The following is a 17228-nucleotide window of genomic DNA, read 5'->3' as shown; positions in this document are numbered from 1 at the left end:
TAACAAACTGCTGAATGATTCATAGATTAAAATCTTGCATGTTCTCTGTTTTCATAAATACAGAGAACTCAACCGTGTCTTATTCAGTGTTAAAATAAGAGTCCACAGCAATGGAACAAACCTTGAAAAAAACAGAAGTGTTATCAGACAAACTGTTGAAATGCTGAGACGGCTTGTCTTTCGAGTTCTGTAAGCTCTTTAATGCATTTAATTTAAATGAAATTAAACTTAATGTAATCTTTGTCGAGTAAAGTATCAGTAATGTTGGAGTAATGTAAAAACAGCCTAAATGACAAGTCAGGTTTTCACTCTAATATTCTGGTCTTTAACTTGCTGTGTAAAGAGCACTATATAAATAAAACAGAGCGGAGTGTAAGAAACTTTATTTCGTACCACTACGGGGGTCTCATTTTCTTAGGATGGCAAGATTTTTGAGGAATAGAAATACCCACTGACTGACATTTTGTGATAAAAATATAAAACATACATTGTGTGATATAAGATAATAATTGTATCTGTTGTAGTGCTTATGGGGGTGGTGACAAACTTTCTGAAATGTTGTTGCAGGAAAAAGGAAGAAACAGAAAAGAGAGGAAGAGAAACTTCAGCTCCAAAAAGGCAGCAGATATCAGTGTGGAGAGAAGACTGACGAAGAACAAGACGAAACACGTAAACTGTTTAATATATTTCAAAATATCTTTTTAAAAATGTAAATCTGAATGTAAAGGTTTTCATATTTATAGCAGTGCTGGCAAAATTAAGAGATCTTATGCATTCATTAAATATGGTTGACAATATACATATATTTATGATATGAGGGGTATTTTTACTCTGTAGGGATCTTTTTTTTTTCATTAATTAACCTCCTAGGACCTGGTGTCCACATATGTGGACATCACATTTTGGGTTATTTAGACCAAAATACAAAATTTTGCTCTACAAGGGCCTGATATCCACTTACGATGACATTATACTGCTACTGTTCTATCAACATTTTAAACGAATAGCCTCATATGTGGCTTTTATTTTTCTTAAAAACAAAAATAAGGTTAAAAAAATCTAGTAATTCTTTGTTTTTACATTCATCGGGCAAATATATCCCAAATATCAAAGAGAAATTAAAAATGCATGCCGTGGAAGAGTTCAGGTCTTAGGAGGTTAATGTTTCAGAAATAGATATCACAAAGATTTTTACCATAAAGATCTTTATGGTCAATTACTACATAACTAAGCATGTGACATCATTTACTGAGTTGTGAGAAGAAGACTTTTCTTGTGTTTTAAATTTTGTTTTAATTCCTTTATACTTCTTTAATTTGCTTTATCATCTTGATTAGTTATTCTGTGGAAGGAGAGACTGAACGTGTTGCGCATCGAATATCCAGGATGTTTGTTCTCATCTGGTCAACTCTGTTTTTCTCTGTAAGAGGCAGCAGTGCTGACAAAGGTTTGCGTCTGCTAATTTGTAAACCTGTATTTCTGCCAATATGATTTTTGTATATATCTGTGTGTGAAACTATTTTCATGACATGAATCTAGATAAAAAGCATTTATTCACACTCACACATAATTTAACAGTGCCATTGCTATCTGTTGACTTGTATGTCATAAATAAATCTTTTGTTAACCGCACATATAATAAGATAAGAAATGTGAAACCTTTCATCTTTCCCTTTGCATTAACAGGTGCCTCAGTCTGGAGACGACAACACTGTAGAGGCAAAGGAAACTGTGTGACTCTGAGTGAGCGAGAACTAACAGCAGAGGCTGGACTCTGTGTTGTGATCCCGTGTTCTTTCACTACTGCTGCTAACTTTACACCCAAACATACAGTTTGGTACAAATGCGAAGCGCCTAAAAAATGTAGTGATGCTAACATAACATTTCACAGCAACAAGAACAATGAAAAAGTTCAGTCTGGGTTTAAAGGACGAGTCTCACGTTTGGAACCTGATGTGAGTCAGAAAAACTGCAGCATCATCATTAATGATCTGAAAGAGTCTGATTCTGGATTTTATCAGCTCAGAGTTAATGGTGAACTGAATGGACAACAAGGTGGATTCACATTCAGTCAAAAAGTAACTGTTTCTATTAAAGGTATGAAAAGTTATTCCAAGAACAATCATGTAGAAACACGATATTAAGTCATGTACAACAACATATTTTGTATTTTTTTTGGTCTTAATGAAGTATTCATTCATTTTAGGAAATTGTTAACCTCTAGCTGGTAGCTAGTAGGAACTGCAGCAGTTCCTGGTAAAACCTGTGTTTGCCATTAACCATTTTACCAAATATTTTATTATCTGAGCCCAAATCCAAGTAGTTAAACTTCAGACAGTTTATGTGATTTCATTAATGCCCAGTATTTCCATTAGGTATTGAACAGAAGCCTACAGTAATGATTCCCACACTGACAGAGGGACAGCAGGCCACACTGACCTGCACTGCTCCTGGTCTCTGCTCTGGATCTGTTCCTCAAATCACCTGGACATGGAGAGGAGCAGGAGGGACTGAATCTTACATTACAGGAAACAGCACTGTGTTTAAGACTGAGGGTCTGACTCCTTTCACACAAAGACATGTGTCAACTTTGACCTTTAACCCTTCAGCTGAACACCACAACACCAATGTCACCTGTAAAATCCGCTTCACAGGTGACGCGACTGCACAAAAGACTTCAGGTTTGAATGTAAACTGTGAGTACTTTTACAACCTTAAGTTGACTTTCCCCCCTAAAATCTATTTTATTTTACAGGATCATCTTTTCACTTGCAAGAATTTTGGAGTTATGGAAACTACATGACTGGGATTTATGTGTATTTGTTTCATAGATGTGAAGGAGGTTAACATCACTGGTGTTACAACTGTCAGGGACGGTGAGGCTCTGAATCTGACCTGCAATGTTCACAGTTTCCCTCCATCTCTGATTATTTGGTCTAAACTTGGTTACAATGAAACGCTTCACATTGACACTGGATCAGCCAATCTTGTTATCATCAATGTAACAGCAGGAGATGCTGGACAATACGTCTGCACAGCTAAATATATGAACAATACCCTGAAGGACAAAGTCAGCGTCACAGTGATATGTGAGTACACAGCTTTATGCTTTTGGACGGAATATATTTCTAGCAGAAACACAAGCCTACATCTGGTTTTTGTAAGTATACAAAAATATATCCATTACAAAAAAGTGAGCTGAATAAAAAGCTTGATTAGCGTTAATATCTACAGGTAGGATTAAAATTAGGAATGAAAAATGAAGGTCGAATGTTGGCAAAAAAGCCGTTTAAACATAACATTCAGACATTTTCATAGATGCTGATCAGAAAGTGTTGGCTAAGCCTGCAACTGATCAGCTTGCCTGTTTTATGTTACTGGAAGTCGGCACAGCTGCCGTCCCCTCACCATCATCGTCACAGCTTTCATTTTTAATGTACTAAAGGAGTTATTAATGACTTTTCATACTGTTTTCTCTGCATCTAACATGTTGGGAAAGAGGAAGGTCATCTAGTACAGTGCTAAGCTTATTTACTTGCTGATTGTAGTGAAAGGTTAGTCAGTAGTAGCTTGCCTCACACAGTGGTCTCCCGGTTTACTGTGAAAGACCAGAGTTTTAGACCACAATACGTGTGTGAAAATCACCAGAATAAAGGCTTTTACATGCTGGATGTGCAAAATCTGGTTTCAATGGACTCAAATATTCTTAAAGCGGCCATGCACACCTACTGCATACTTATGTAGGATGAATTTGCACAACAACTTAGGATGAGGATAGCTGTGGAGTTTCAGTGCGACAATGGGTGGGTTGATTGCAGTGTTTTTAAACTTGTGCTAATGCTAATGCTGCTCCCTGTTGTTTATAATGTGACAAAAGATTATTCTGTACAGGTCGTCTGTATAGCAAAATATTTGAACATGACTCTTACATTATATCTGAATGTGTCTGTGTCTTGTAAGTACGTTAACCTTATTATCTGAGGTTTATATGCACAGTAAAGGTTACGTCTGTATTTCTTTTAAAACAAAGTTTGCTTATATTTAATCATTCTTTGAGTTATTTTCTAATTTCTTATCTTAAACAAAATATTGCCATTTCTTCAACAGATAAAAGGATACCTCAAATCATTGGAAACACAACTATCAAGGAGGGAGATGTCCTGAATCTGACCTGCAGTGTTGAAAGTTTCCCTCCATCTCTTATTATGTGGTCTAAATTAGGTTCCAAGGCAAACCATCATAACGACACTGGATCTGCTACACTAGTCATCCCAAATGCAACAGCAGAACATTCTGGACAGTACATCTGTACAGCAAAATACATGGACAGTGTCCTGAAGAAAGACACCAATGTAACCGTGATATGTAAGTACACAACATCGTGCAACATCGCGCAGAAAAAGTATTCTTGGCACAGTTTCCTCCATCGGACAACCGTGCATTGTCAACATTGTGCATTGTGCAGTCAAATTTGTAGACATTTTTAGATTGTTGGCCTTGACTGCTAGCACTAAAAAGCAAACAAAAAAATACATATTGAATAAAATGCAGACAATGTAAAATATACAATAAAATGAACATTCCTGACAAACAAAAAATTACAAATGTGCATTCAAGAACCATTTGAATTTACTGATCACATTCTACAATAAACATTTTAAAAGCTGTTGGTATTTGTGGCACTTGACAGTAGGTATATAGTGTTACAAACAAAGATGGGCAGTAACACGTTAAAAGTAACACATTACTGTAAAGCTATTATTTTTTCAAGTAACGAGTAAAGTAAGGGATTAATATTCCAAAAAAAGCTGAATTGGTTTACTGTATCTCATGACAATGATGTGCGAGCGTGCAACGTCCATAGCAGCAACAGACGTGTGTAGATGAACAATGGATTATATGGAGGGTGGGAGAGAGTACGACCATGCAGCATTTAAAGCTCGGAAGTACTGAGATTACTTTGTTTAATTCCGTAAAAAGTGACAGAAACATTAGTGTCCACTGTACACTCAGCGTGGGAAAAAAACTTTCTACAGTGAAAAATTAAACCTCAAATCTGAGCAAGCACCTGCCCTGCCACAGTGTAACGTTGAATTGTGTTCATTGGTTGAGAGGAGGCGGTAGAAAGCTTAGCAGGATAGTAGGAAAAATACGCAATCACACTGAAACTGGGAATTCCACAGCATATCCTTTAATGCACCTTTTCTTCATCAACCATACAAGGCCCGGTTGAACAGCTGTTGCCTACGAAACATGACACACAGTGTTCATACAACCCGTAACATTGCAAAAGTTCCTGAAGAGGTAAAATATATAAAGTCTGTCTCTTTCCATGCACTCGCGTGCAAACATGTTGTTCATGTCACTACCCGATCTGTACCAGAAACCCGGTCAGTACCACACATGCGCAAATCTTACGTCACTTCCTCTCTTTGCCAACATTGCGACATTTAATATATTTGAATGACACGGTTAGCGCCCAGTTAGCTCCTAGCATTTCTCGACAGCTCTGCCTCTTTTTCGACTGCCCGGGATATTTAAACAATGGATACCTCCATATACAAACAAATTCATGCATTTCTCCTCAACGGAACAACAGCGCCATAAAATAAGAAGAATGGTGCCTAATTACAGACTTAATAATACAGACTTAGTTATGTGTCATGTGAAGATTCATCAGCCAGATTAAGTGTTTACTGACAAATGACAGTGATAGGGGACATCATCATCACTATTCCAACAATCCTCTCCACACAGACAAGCAGAAACACATTCGACTATCACTAAATCAAATGTAACACGCATACATGAACATGATTTGTAATGATGCAAGTTCAGTTTACAATAGGGCTCATTTGCTCGGTCAGCAAGTGACAGTATCCTTGTACATTGGGGCGTAAACTGCCATTAAACGAAACAGAAGAAGAAGAGAACATCTGCACATGCACGGTACGGATCGGGGAGCCCTGATCCGTAACTATCTTTTGATTTTTTGTTTTTGTCTACATTATATTGAAATGTTTCATTATTGCCGACATTTTCCCTTGTGGGACAATTAAAGGATTATTCTATTCTATTCTATTCTAACATTTTAAGAGATACGTATTATTGTTAACATCTTAACAGATACTCTGACCTGTAACTATTGTAAACTGCTTCGAGCGGAAATAGACACCTTTCACACATGCGTGGTACTGATCGGGTTTCCGGTACGGATCGGGTAGTGACAGTTCACAGATAGGGCAGTGGCTCATACTAATGACATCATAAACCCCTGACTTAGGTTGCCTTAAAGAAACACCACACAATTGTGACTGTTACAACGGGAATGCAAAATTCACAGAGAAACCCCCGGATTATTTTGTGCTTCTTATTATTGTTCTAGCATCAACACACTACTTTTCTTACATGTTCATGTCTACACAGCTGTACAGGGTATCATTACACATTTCCATAGTATAATGTTTGTATGACAGTGTTCTTTGAATGAACCACTTAAATGTGGTTTTTAGATACAAGGAACCTTCACATCATTGGAAATACAACTGTGAAGGAGGGAGATGTTCTGAGTCTGACCTGCATGTTTGAACGTTTCCCCCCAGGTCTTATTGTGTGAAAAAAAACGTAGTTCCAACACAGACATTCATAGTGGAACCTACAGTGAATTGCACAGTGACACTGGATCTGCTACACTTGTTGTTTATAATTCTGTTTATAACATGTTTATAACATTCTGGACAGTATATCTGTACAGCAGAATATTTATACACGACTCTTACATCTTATCTCAATGTCACTGTGTCTTGTGAGTAGTTTAACCTTGAATCTGAAGTTTATATTTTGGGTTAACTTTCCCTTGTTTTATGATTATGATCATGTGTTTACAGGGTTTTCAAAGATACAGAAGGGCTCTGGATGTGTGCTTCAGTCAGAGGTTTTGACCTGTGTGTGTATCAGTGAAGGGTTTCCTTTACCTACTATCAATTGGCCGCTACTGAAGAACCACACTGAGTACTCTGTCATTACTACTGTGTCAAACCACACAGTCAACAGCACTATCAGTCTAACTGTAAAAAGCCATGGCAACAGCACTGTTGAATGTGTGAGTAACAATGGAAATGGAGAAGAAAGAGAAATCCTCCTTATCCATCAAAACTTGTCTGAAAAACATGGTATGTGCTTTTTCAAATTATCACCACTACCACTTTCTATATCAAATAATATCAATATCTTTGTAATCAGACATTGATTAGTTAGTTTTTTCCATTTACTCTATGTAATATAAAGAAAATGTATTAAGCTTTTTTTATGTCGTTTCCTTTGGTTATAGAGCAATCATCTGGTGTCAGGCTGGCATACCTGAAAGTCACTATTGCCTTTTTGACTGGGGTACTTTTTTCAGCAGTCCTTTGCTGTTTGGCCAAACATTGCTACAGGTACAGCATTTACTTTTATAACTATTATTAGGATGGATGGATGGATGGATAGATAGGTAATTACTTTTTTACTATAAAATTACTCTTTTCTCCAGAAACAAACAAAAGACTTCCAGAAGTTTGGAGATGAGGACACATCAAGATGATAAACTGGTATTTATGTTCATTTGGCTTTTTTTTTTAATATACTTGCTTTTTAGTTAGTTAATATGTATGCTCTCATTTGTCATCAGTCAAGATTTTATTTTGTAAAGACACTTCCTGTTATGTTGCTGAGAATAATCGAGAGTTTATTAAAACTCTCCTTCATGCAGAAACATTCATGCAGTTTCTGCTGGAAGACCTGTCTGCTAATGTAGACACTAAAATTCAACAGGAATAGATGAACAAAGTTTTAACAAAACAAATATTCTTTGTACACTAAAATATCACCCAGTCCCGCGATGCAACTGTCCCACAACCCAGGACTAATGTTCCTTATGTGCTTACAACCAGGAGAGAAATTGCCCTTCCACAGTGGGGACCACGTCCCAGGTGGATGAGGAGATCCCTCCTATCCTCATCTTGCCCCTCCACTAAGCTAGTCACACCACAGCTCAGCTCGCACTCTGCACTTGAGTCTGTCACTCGATTCCACTGCGGCTTCCCTCGTGGCATTGCTTTTAAAAACAGACAAATCAGAATGAAATCATGCAAATAAAAACCACACACAAATAAACAATAAAAATCAATTATAAAAGACAAATACAAATTTCCACTGTGTGACACTAACACCTGTTAATATATATTTTTTTCACATCCTGATCCAAGGTTCTACAATGTTACAGTATATGAATTGGGTCAGATTCATGCCACAATTATTTGGTTCCATTTATAAGATCAGCCTTCATTTTTTGTTGCGTTTAATTCAGTTCAGAGAGGGAGGTTTTGGATAATCTCTCTAAAAGACAAAATCTACTGAAAACAGTTGTTTTAGTAGGAGAATAAAAGTATGAGCATAAGTCCATGTATCTTACTTGATGTTTGAATTTTTTTTATACTTTAGTCATTTTCAATATATACTATTGGAGAATGTTGCTGTGTTTTAGGTATGATGATATAGTTTTGTTTGTTTACCAATTCCATTGGAAGCTGGGAATTCACCACGACACAAAATGCAAATATAATTAACTGGCACAAAACGATCTGCTCTTTGGAGGGACTGTTCTGGAGTCTGAGAAGGAATAACTCTGCTAAAGAATCATTCCCTTTTAAACACACCGCAGGCATATATAGACATTAAAGCTCTGTTTAATCAACAATACCAAAAAGTTCTCCCCTTTGGTTTTCTTTCTTTCTCTCCCCCTCTCTCTCTCTCATTCATTCCCCCTGTCCTATTTATTAAAAAAAAAAAAGAAAAAAAAAAAAAAAAAAAAAAAAAATGACAAAGGATGAATTGAAGCTCTGCCATCACGTAATGTCGCATACTGCTGTTTCTGATGTCATTTAGAAAAAAAACAAAAAAAAAACAAAAAACAAAATAAGACATCTCGATGCAACAGAGCTGTTCTGTGGCTCTGGAGAAACAGTGAATGACATGTGTGACGAGCAGCCTGCTCTCCCTTGAGCGTAGTTGAAAACGGAATGTTGTTAATATGTCTCATATACATGTGGCACGGAGATATATTTGACTGTCTAAGAGCAAATTGACTGCACGATATGTCTCCTGGCATGTGTCAGGCTGCTCAACAGATTGCAACCAAAATGTGATTGATGGGCTGTCAGCAAATTCCAATTTGCATTCGCTGATTGTAAAAACTAATCACTGCGAGAGGAGGAGCGATGAAGAACCATGAAATAGTTGGAAATCTCCAGTGGTGCCCTGTTAACTGGTGCATGTCCAGCATTTTTTTTTATATCATTTGTTTGCTGATGTCTATCCCTTCGCTGACACACTGCAGTCAGTGCCTTCTGTGCATTATGAGAAAACGCGAGGGACCTGCTGCTTTTACTCGTCTGTGTTCGGCTTGTCCCATTCAATACCCACACCGCTCTCTCACATTTCCTCACTTTGTTCGCCTCTCTTTGAAGTTGCACAGGCGTGTTCGTCCAACAGCTGGCCGCAGGAGAACAAAATGTCTTTGGAGTCTGCCCTGTGTCAAATGCGATAGCCCTCATTGTCAGTGGTTGTCATTTTGCCAGATGAAGGGGGTTGTTTGTGCTTCCTGTCCTCCGACTGGGCTGAGTGAGAGGCTCAAAGGGAGCTCCCTGGAGGGTGGTAAAGGGCGCTGCAGAGGATGAAGTCAGAGCCCTCATCAGCCTCTTAAAGCTGACCAACAGCAGCAGCAGCACCACTGCACCCTCCCTCAAGAGGGGACACAGGAGGAGATAATGTGTACTTGGTTAAAGCTCTCCATTCGTGGCAATAAAGGTGGTATTTTTAAAAGAAAAATGACCGCAGCAGCCCCGAAGCTCACCAGTTATGCTGAATCCGTAGCCTGAATAATGGACGAAGATTTCCTAACCTACTGGTTTCTCGTATTGCCATTGTGGGTTGTTTTTTTTGTCAGCCAGTGCTAGTAGGTTTGATTAGAGAGCTGAATCTGTCTGGATGTGCTGCACAGATGCATATACCTGGAGCGCAGATGTCTTGGACAAAACACCAGTGTTCTCTCATTGTCAGTGGTTGTCAACAAACTGATTGGCAAGGCTGGAAGCATCACTGGCCAGAATCTGGAGGTGTTTCAGTCAGCGAGGGACAGGAGACCCCTCAGAACAGGAACCTGAAATAGCAGTTTGCACAGGCTCGCTAAAAATCGCCAGATATCAATCCAGTAAGATACGCTTGGATGTGATGGAATGGGAGCTTCACATCATGGATGTGCTGCTGAAAGATTTGCAGCAACTGTGTGATATTTAATGTCAATATGGAAAATTTTTCATTATCGTGGTGACTCTATGCCACAAAGAATTAAGGCAGTTCTGAAGAAAAAAAAAAGAAAAAAAAGAAAGAAAAAAAACAAAAAACAAAACAATACCAAAAAGACACAAAAAGAACAAAACAAGCAAACATAAAATGCAAAGTACATTGTGAAAGATTACAACCAGTAACTGTCAGTAACTAAAGGTTCAATTCTTACACCAAACTGATAAAGAAAGAAAAAGTAAAAGAAGAATTTTGTTCTGTATGCATAGCAAAATGTAAAAATACCAGACAGACGCAAGTGACTGACTCTTTACTTTGTACCTAACAGGTCTATGATGGTCAAGAATTACAGGACAATCTGACTCTTAACTCAAACAGCGGGCCAAAAGAAGTGGAGTATGCTGACATTAATTTTTCCTTGTTGAAAAGAAATGGTGCCAGAGAGGCAGCAAGGAGGCAAGAGAGCACAAAGACAGTATATGCTGAAATTAAGAAAGCAGTCGAGGAACGGGAAGATGATGCTGAAGAGGAAGGTGAAATGCTGGAGGCCAAAGAGGACGAGATGGTAGTGGAGATGGAGATGAAATACCGTGAACCAGAAAAGGAGTTAAAAATGGGAAAGGAGAGAGTGTACGCCACTGTGAATGATGTTACTGATGAAATTTGAGGAATGTTTTATTGTGGAGTTGATTGAGATAAAGAATCTCTCATCACACGTTATGAACATCACGCCTTTACATACAACAGCAGGAACTATGCAAACATTCATTTACCGAAGTATGTGTGTGTATAAAATAACATTTCTACACCTAAGAACCATATGGTTCTGGTATATAAAGTGCACAAATAAAGTTAGAGTGTTAAGCTTGCTATTAACAGTAGAGATACTGCACAACAAAATAGGAACAAAAAAAGCTTAAATATGCAGAAGTGTTCGCAGACAAGCTCTATGCAGATGAAATGACGTCATGCCAAAAGAGGGAAAGTTTTTTTTCTTTTCTTCTTTAAGCTCATTAATGCATTTGATCTTTCTAAGGAACTTCCTTCTTTATTTACCGTATATTACTGTTTACTAATATATGCACATTTGAACCAGCAGGAAAGCAATGAATTAATGGCAATACAATGAGCCAGTAAGTGCTGAATGCTGTTGAAGTGATGTGAAGACAAATGGTGTGTATATGTTATATTTTCTGTCTGATATTGTAGGCTCTTCATTTGACAATGGAAAGACCGTTGAAGTGATTGAAATACAATAAAATTGAAATTAATGTATAAATTGTAATGAATTCATTTTACTGAAATTTCTGTTTCTTAAGATAATAAGAGTTTTCAGGACTAGGTCTGCACTATAATGTTCCTCAATGGCTTTTTAGATCCTGCTTTCTATTGAGCTTAGCTATTTAGTTTAGGTAGCAGCTCCTTCTGCTGAGGTTGTCTCTCTGAGTTGCCATTCATAAAAGATAACAGTTCTTGGATTAGCTTGATTGCTTTTTCTGCCTCTTCTAGTTTCTCTTCTGCCATTTTAATGAGCATCCACTTACTCTTATTGGCAACAGCTTCTTCTGCCAGGTACTTACAGACCTCCACCATTCTGTCCTAGTTTATCTGGCTCAATATAGAGAAATATAGAGGAATCTCCAGATCCACCTCACTTATTTTGTTTTTTCTCTAGAGAAAAAAGTCAGCTCTCCACACAGCAGAGCATCACCAGTGAATCATCCTGTACAGTGCAGTTGACTCTCACTTTATATGGCGCAAAATCCCAATAGTCACTTCAAGGTGTTTTATGTTGTAAAGTAAAGATCTTATAATAGAGAGGAAATCCCAACAATCAGATGACCCCCTGTAAGCATGGACTTAGTGACAAGCACTGTATTCCCACACTAACAGTGGGACAGCAGGACACAATGCAGGACAGCATACTGACCTGCATTGCTCCAGGTCTGTGTTCGGGATCTGTTTCTGGAGTCACATGGACATAAATCTTATGGGACACATCTCTGTTTTCACATCAGAGAATCTGACTGGTGTAACTTAGATAAACAACTCAGCTTTGACCTTTAACCTTTAAGCTGAAAACCATATCACCAGCGTTACCTGTACAATCAGCTTCACAGATGAAACATCTGGAGAGATACCTTCAAATTTCAATTTTTGAAAATCTTACTGATCTCATTTTTCTGTCCCTCTCTCTCTCTCTCTCTCTCTCTCTCTCTCACACACACACACACACGCACACACACACACACACACACACACACACACACACACACACACACACACACACAGTGATATATATCCTTACCGTTCTTAGGTTAAAATCTTGCACCTCATTTGCAAACACTTGGTTTGCACAACACAGAGAGAACAGCTGTGCTTTACACAAAGTTAAAATAACATTTCTCAACAATTGCTAATAAGAGTACAGATATTGCACAATATAAATAGAAACAAAACAGCTTAAATATGCAGAAGTATTTGTAGAGAGGCTGTATGCTGACGTGGGGAAATTCTGAGGGAAAGAGAAAATTTTGTTTTAATTTTAGAAAGGTGCATTGGTTTAGTGCCCCTCGCTCATGTATATGTTGCGTACTTCATTTCTATTGTGTTCACAGTGAACTGTCATATTATTTGTACTTTATCAACCTATTATATGTCTAACAATGCAAAAAATGCAGTCTGAGTAGTCTTACTTGATCAACAATCTTTTTACAAACTCAACATCATTTGTCCTTTTTTAGTTCTTTCCTTTTTCTAGTTTTAGGTGTGAAGATGAGTGATCCATTCTGTGCAAAGAACACATACAATATCACTCTAAATAAAAGACATATAACAGCTGAGTCTGGAGTATGTGGTTTTTTTTACCATGTTATTTTACTACAGAAGCTAGTTTAATATCAAAAGTAAAAAATTGACCTTTAACCCACTGCTAGAGTCTGACCTGAAAATGAGGAATGGTATCATCATCCTCAATGACCTCATCAACTCAGACTGGATCATATCAAATCAGAGTTTCTGTTACCAAGAAGAGCAACTAATAACTAAAGGACTTATGACAGCTGTTAACCTGTTAAAGCCTGGACCATGAAATAAATGGCAGAAAAATAAAAACAGTAAAATATATATAAAATTCCCCGCTCGCCCCTACGGGCGGTCTATCCTTCAAGTTCAGGCCTGGAGCTTGAGGGTCCTGTGCAGTATCTTAGCTGTTCCTAGGACTGCGCTCTTCTGGACAGAGATCTCTGATGTTGTTCCTGCACTGCACCGTGCTCCGATTACCCCAGGGACCACTGTTATCTTCACGCTCCACATTTTCTCGAGCTCTTCTCTGAGCCCTTGGTATTTCTCGGTAATGGTGGCTGTAGGCATCGTCCGTGGGGCTGCGTTAACATCATATAGTTGACCTTCTGAGGGTACTTCACGTAGTCTTGGTAACCGGCTATGGGGGAATCCAGGTTTCAAGCTTGGCCATGATCCTATCTTTAAGGTCAGTTTCTAATGCACTCAACGATCCTTCTATCGCACTTGGGGCTTGGAATCCCAATCTCGGGTGGGAATGATATCTGTATTTAATTTGACTTGACCTTTTCAAGTTGGGTTCAGTTTTCCTCTCCTGAAATTGTTGCTTAATATCTGTTGCGCTTCTTCTTCCTATTGACTTCTCACTTCCTAAACGTGATGACCTCTCATCACGTTTAGGAAGTGAGATATCCTTCAGCATCGTTCAGTGAGATACATTTCCTGGTCCCTATTCTAGGAAGCATGTTCATCAAACTGAGTGTAAAAATAAACTATGAGTTTATTAACTCTGAGATCAGCAACTCAGAGTTTCAGAGTTTCGTTTCAGATCAGAGTTTCGTGTTCAAGAACAGTTCACCATCGTAAGTTCAATAAAGTTCAGTTCAGTTTAAAAAATAAAAATAAAAACAGTTTTTGTTACAGACTGGTTGAGACTGGTTCCTGGCCCGTGCCATGTGTTGAGGTGCACCTCACTGTATCTATGGGTCATATCTTAAACCTCACACTCAAACATCAGCTCCTTCTCCACCAGAGAAGTGATGTTTCATATCCCAGTTGTCAGCCTTGATATTCAGACATCAGACCACCAATGACTACGTCATTTGCTGGCGTTGATACACACTGCACCCAACCTCTATAGCATCTCCTTTGGGTGGTGACAGTGAGCGAGAGAGAAAATTTAATTTAGTTTTTTTCACTACTGGCTAAAAATGCTTCATGAGATTTGCAGAATCTAATCTAATCTCAGCCTTCACTGATAGATAATAGCAACCTTACAGCTATACCAGGAATGTTTTGCTGACTGATTGGAAATCTTTACACTGTGTTTCACAAGCCAGCTTTCCAAATCTATAATGACTCTGAAGTTTTATTGGTAACGGTAAACATTTTATAGGAAATGTCACTTTTATAGATTTTAAAGATTTGAGTCTATTTTTTGGAGAATGAGTTACTTTAAATAAAGAATACAGGTTGTGCTTGGGAAAAAGTAAGGCGTTATGAATGAATCTGGACAGGATGAACTCCAACCCGGACCTGGGCATCTATGGACTAAATCTGTGATCCTGATCTATTTTGGATCCATCCAGTCAAAGAAAGAAAAAGAAGAGTATAATCCCCTGTTTGAGTTTTTTTTTTAATGGCGGCCAGTATTCTATCATCTCCATCATTATTTGGTAGAATTTTGTAGAAGAGCACTTGTTTTCTCACTTGAGATTTTTCTGTAATCTGTAGCTGGCTATTAACATGTTAGATGTTTCACAAACTGCAAGATTAAAACCTGTATCTAATGATTCAGTTTTCTTCATCTCAATCTGTCTGAAGGACCGAAAAAAGGTATTTTTAAAAAATTATTATTTGTATGACACAAACAACTTTATTGTAAATGTGCAAACGACTGAGGTTGCTGTTGATGCAAATAATGTTGCTGATCACGCGAAAATGATATTGCTGTATTATGACTCATTATGTATTATGAGTCACTTCCTCTATCTCTGTCTTTCTCTCTCTCTTTCTTTCTTGCAAAAAATTGTTACACAGTAAAAATTAACCAATGGTTAAATTAAGGATAGATTAAAATTATGCACCTCAAGTGAAGAGCTTTGCATGATACAGAGAGCACACCAGTGCCTTACACAATATTAAAGTAATATTGCAACACTTTCCAATAACAGTACAGATATTGCACAATATAAATAGAAACAAAAAAACCCCTAATACTTCCTATGCAGAAGTTTTTGCAGAGAATGGGAATAAAATGGAGAAATGCTAAGAGAGAAAGTTAATTTCTTTAAAATTATTTAAGTTCTTTAATGCACTTAACCTTTCTCAAGGAACTTTAAAAAAAATATCATTGTTAACTCTTTTAATATATGCAGATATGAGGCAGTAGGAAAGCCCTTGAATGGCATTCCAATTATGCTGTACATGTTTTGGGGGTGTTGGAATGATGTAATGATGCTTAATGACATGCACAGGTCATATTTTCTCTTTAATATTGTACAGTCTTTACAGTGTAAAGACAACAAAATTAAAAAAATGAATGGAATGTCTGGAATGTCAATTTCCCAAGATAATAATAAGATTTTCAGGGAATAAAAATTAGTCAGTGATTAGCATTTTGTGTTAAAATATACAGCATACACTGTGTGATATGAGATGAGAGATAACTTTATTGGGGAAAGAATAGTATTTGGTCACTTAAATTGACATCAAAACTGGCCTCCCTGTGACTCGCTGTGAGGTTGTTGATCCACATGAATTTCTCCAACCTAATCAGCAAAGATCAGATTATATGAAAGGTAAAGTGACATTATTGCGTCTGCCCGGTAATGACCCACAGGATGTCAAAATTCAGTATTCTTCCTGAATTCAAGAAATCTGGCTTTTCACCCCAAGCTACCCCCACACTTGTGGTCATAACATCAAAACTAACAGTGATAAGATGATGAAACCCACAGATTGTGTAGTTTAATAACTGTTTAAAATTTTCTGAAATTATACACTAGTATGAATCTAGAACAGCAATTAATACAATGTTGGATGCTGTCACAGCTTTTCATATCACTATTCAATGATCCAGCAAGAAAATAAAACTTTTATAGACATTTTCAGAGTAGAAATACTGAAATATATGATTTAATTATTTTTTTCTTTTGTCCTAGTTGCAGATTTTTATATAACTAAATTGCATATTTGTTTAGATTTTTACTGTCTTTTTCTGGTAAAATGAATTTAGTAATACAATGTTGGTCATTACTTAATGTGATCAAATGACATATATAAAATATAAGGGGGTAAAAAGTTGTTATAACGCTGTTTCTGTTTTCAGTAGATTTAAACTTTTCCTTCAAATTGGGCTACATGCTGACTAATAAGTGTACTAATTTTTTTTTTTTCTGAATCAATCTATTTGGTGTCCTGGTGAAAAACGCCGGTGTGTTTATGAAACGGACCCAAAACGCAGACACAGGAGAAATGAACTGGTGTTTAAACAAAAAATGAACCTTTACTGCGGGTGATACAAAAAACGGAAAACAAGGGAGAAAGAAAACTGAAACCTAAACTGGGAAAAACTATGACTATCTATGACACCTAAGACATGGGACAGGAAGACGGAACTGAACAGGAACATGCAAACATAGCGAGAAAAAGTCTAAACATGAACATGAACCTGGTAACAGGTAACAGGCGACTTAAAGAAACAGACGGGTAATGAGGGAAGTGGAAACACCTGGGGAAACACAGGTGACACAAATGAACATGTTGCCACAGGGGGAAGTAAAACAAAACACAGTGAACATGGAAACACTACAATCTTCAAAATAAAACAGAAAATATGGAGAGACGTAGACATGACACACGAG

The 17228-nt window shown here is 37.5% G+C and overlaps 1 protein-coding gene across 1 annotated transcript; it reads left to right on the top strand.

The window, feature by feature from the left end:
• Window positions 1-584: 584 nt before the first annotated feature.
• On the top strand, window positions 585-11582 carry LOC101476615 (sialic acid-binding Ig-like lectin 16). The gene is made up of 10 exons (XM_004551064.4): window positions 585-669; window positions 1338-1447; window positions 1687-2097; window positions 2376-2696; window positions 2832-3089; window positions 4108-4365; window positions 6888-7172; window positions 7331-7436; window positions 7532-7589; window positions 10670-11582. The coding sequence occupies exons 2-10, from the start codon at window positions 1387-1389 to the stop codon at window positions 11006-11008; spliced, it is 2097 nt and encodes a 698-aa protein (XP_004551121.3). The 5' UTR covers window positions 585-669; window positions 1338-1386; the 3' UTR covers window positions 11009-11582.
• The last annotated feature ends 5646 nt before the right edge of the window (window positions 11583-17228 follow it).

Source organism: Maylandia zebra, linkage group LG11 (assembly GCF_041146795.1).
Source record: "Maylandia zebra isolate NMK-2024a linkage group LG11, Mzebra_GT3a, whole genome shotgun sequence".
Taxonomy (NCBI): domain Eukaryota; kingdom Metazoa; phylum Chordata; class Actinopteri; order Cichliformes; family Cichlidae; genus Maylandia; species Maylandia zebra.
Note: the sequence above shows the minus strand (reverse complement) of the source record. Positions and strands in the feature narration are given on the sequence as shown.

What these genes read in the sequence shown, in the direction of transcription:
- LOC101476615 (XM_004551064.4), top strand. Translation starts at nt 1,387, where the DNA reads ATGTTTGTTCTCATCTGGTCAACTCTGTTTTTCTCTGTAAGAGGCAGC. An exon ending in AGGCAGCAGTGCTGACAAAG is followed by an intron (nt 1,448 to 1,686) that starts GTTTGCGTCTGC and finishes TTGCATTAACAG; the next exon opens with GTGCCTCAGTCTGGAGACGA. An exon ending in CACCAATGTAACCGTGATAT is followed by an intron (nt 4,366 to 6,887) that starts GTAAGTACACAA and finishes ATGTGTTTACAG; the next exon opens with GGTTTTCAAAGATACAGAAG.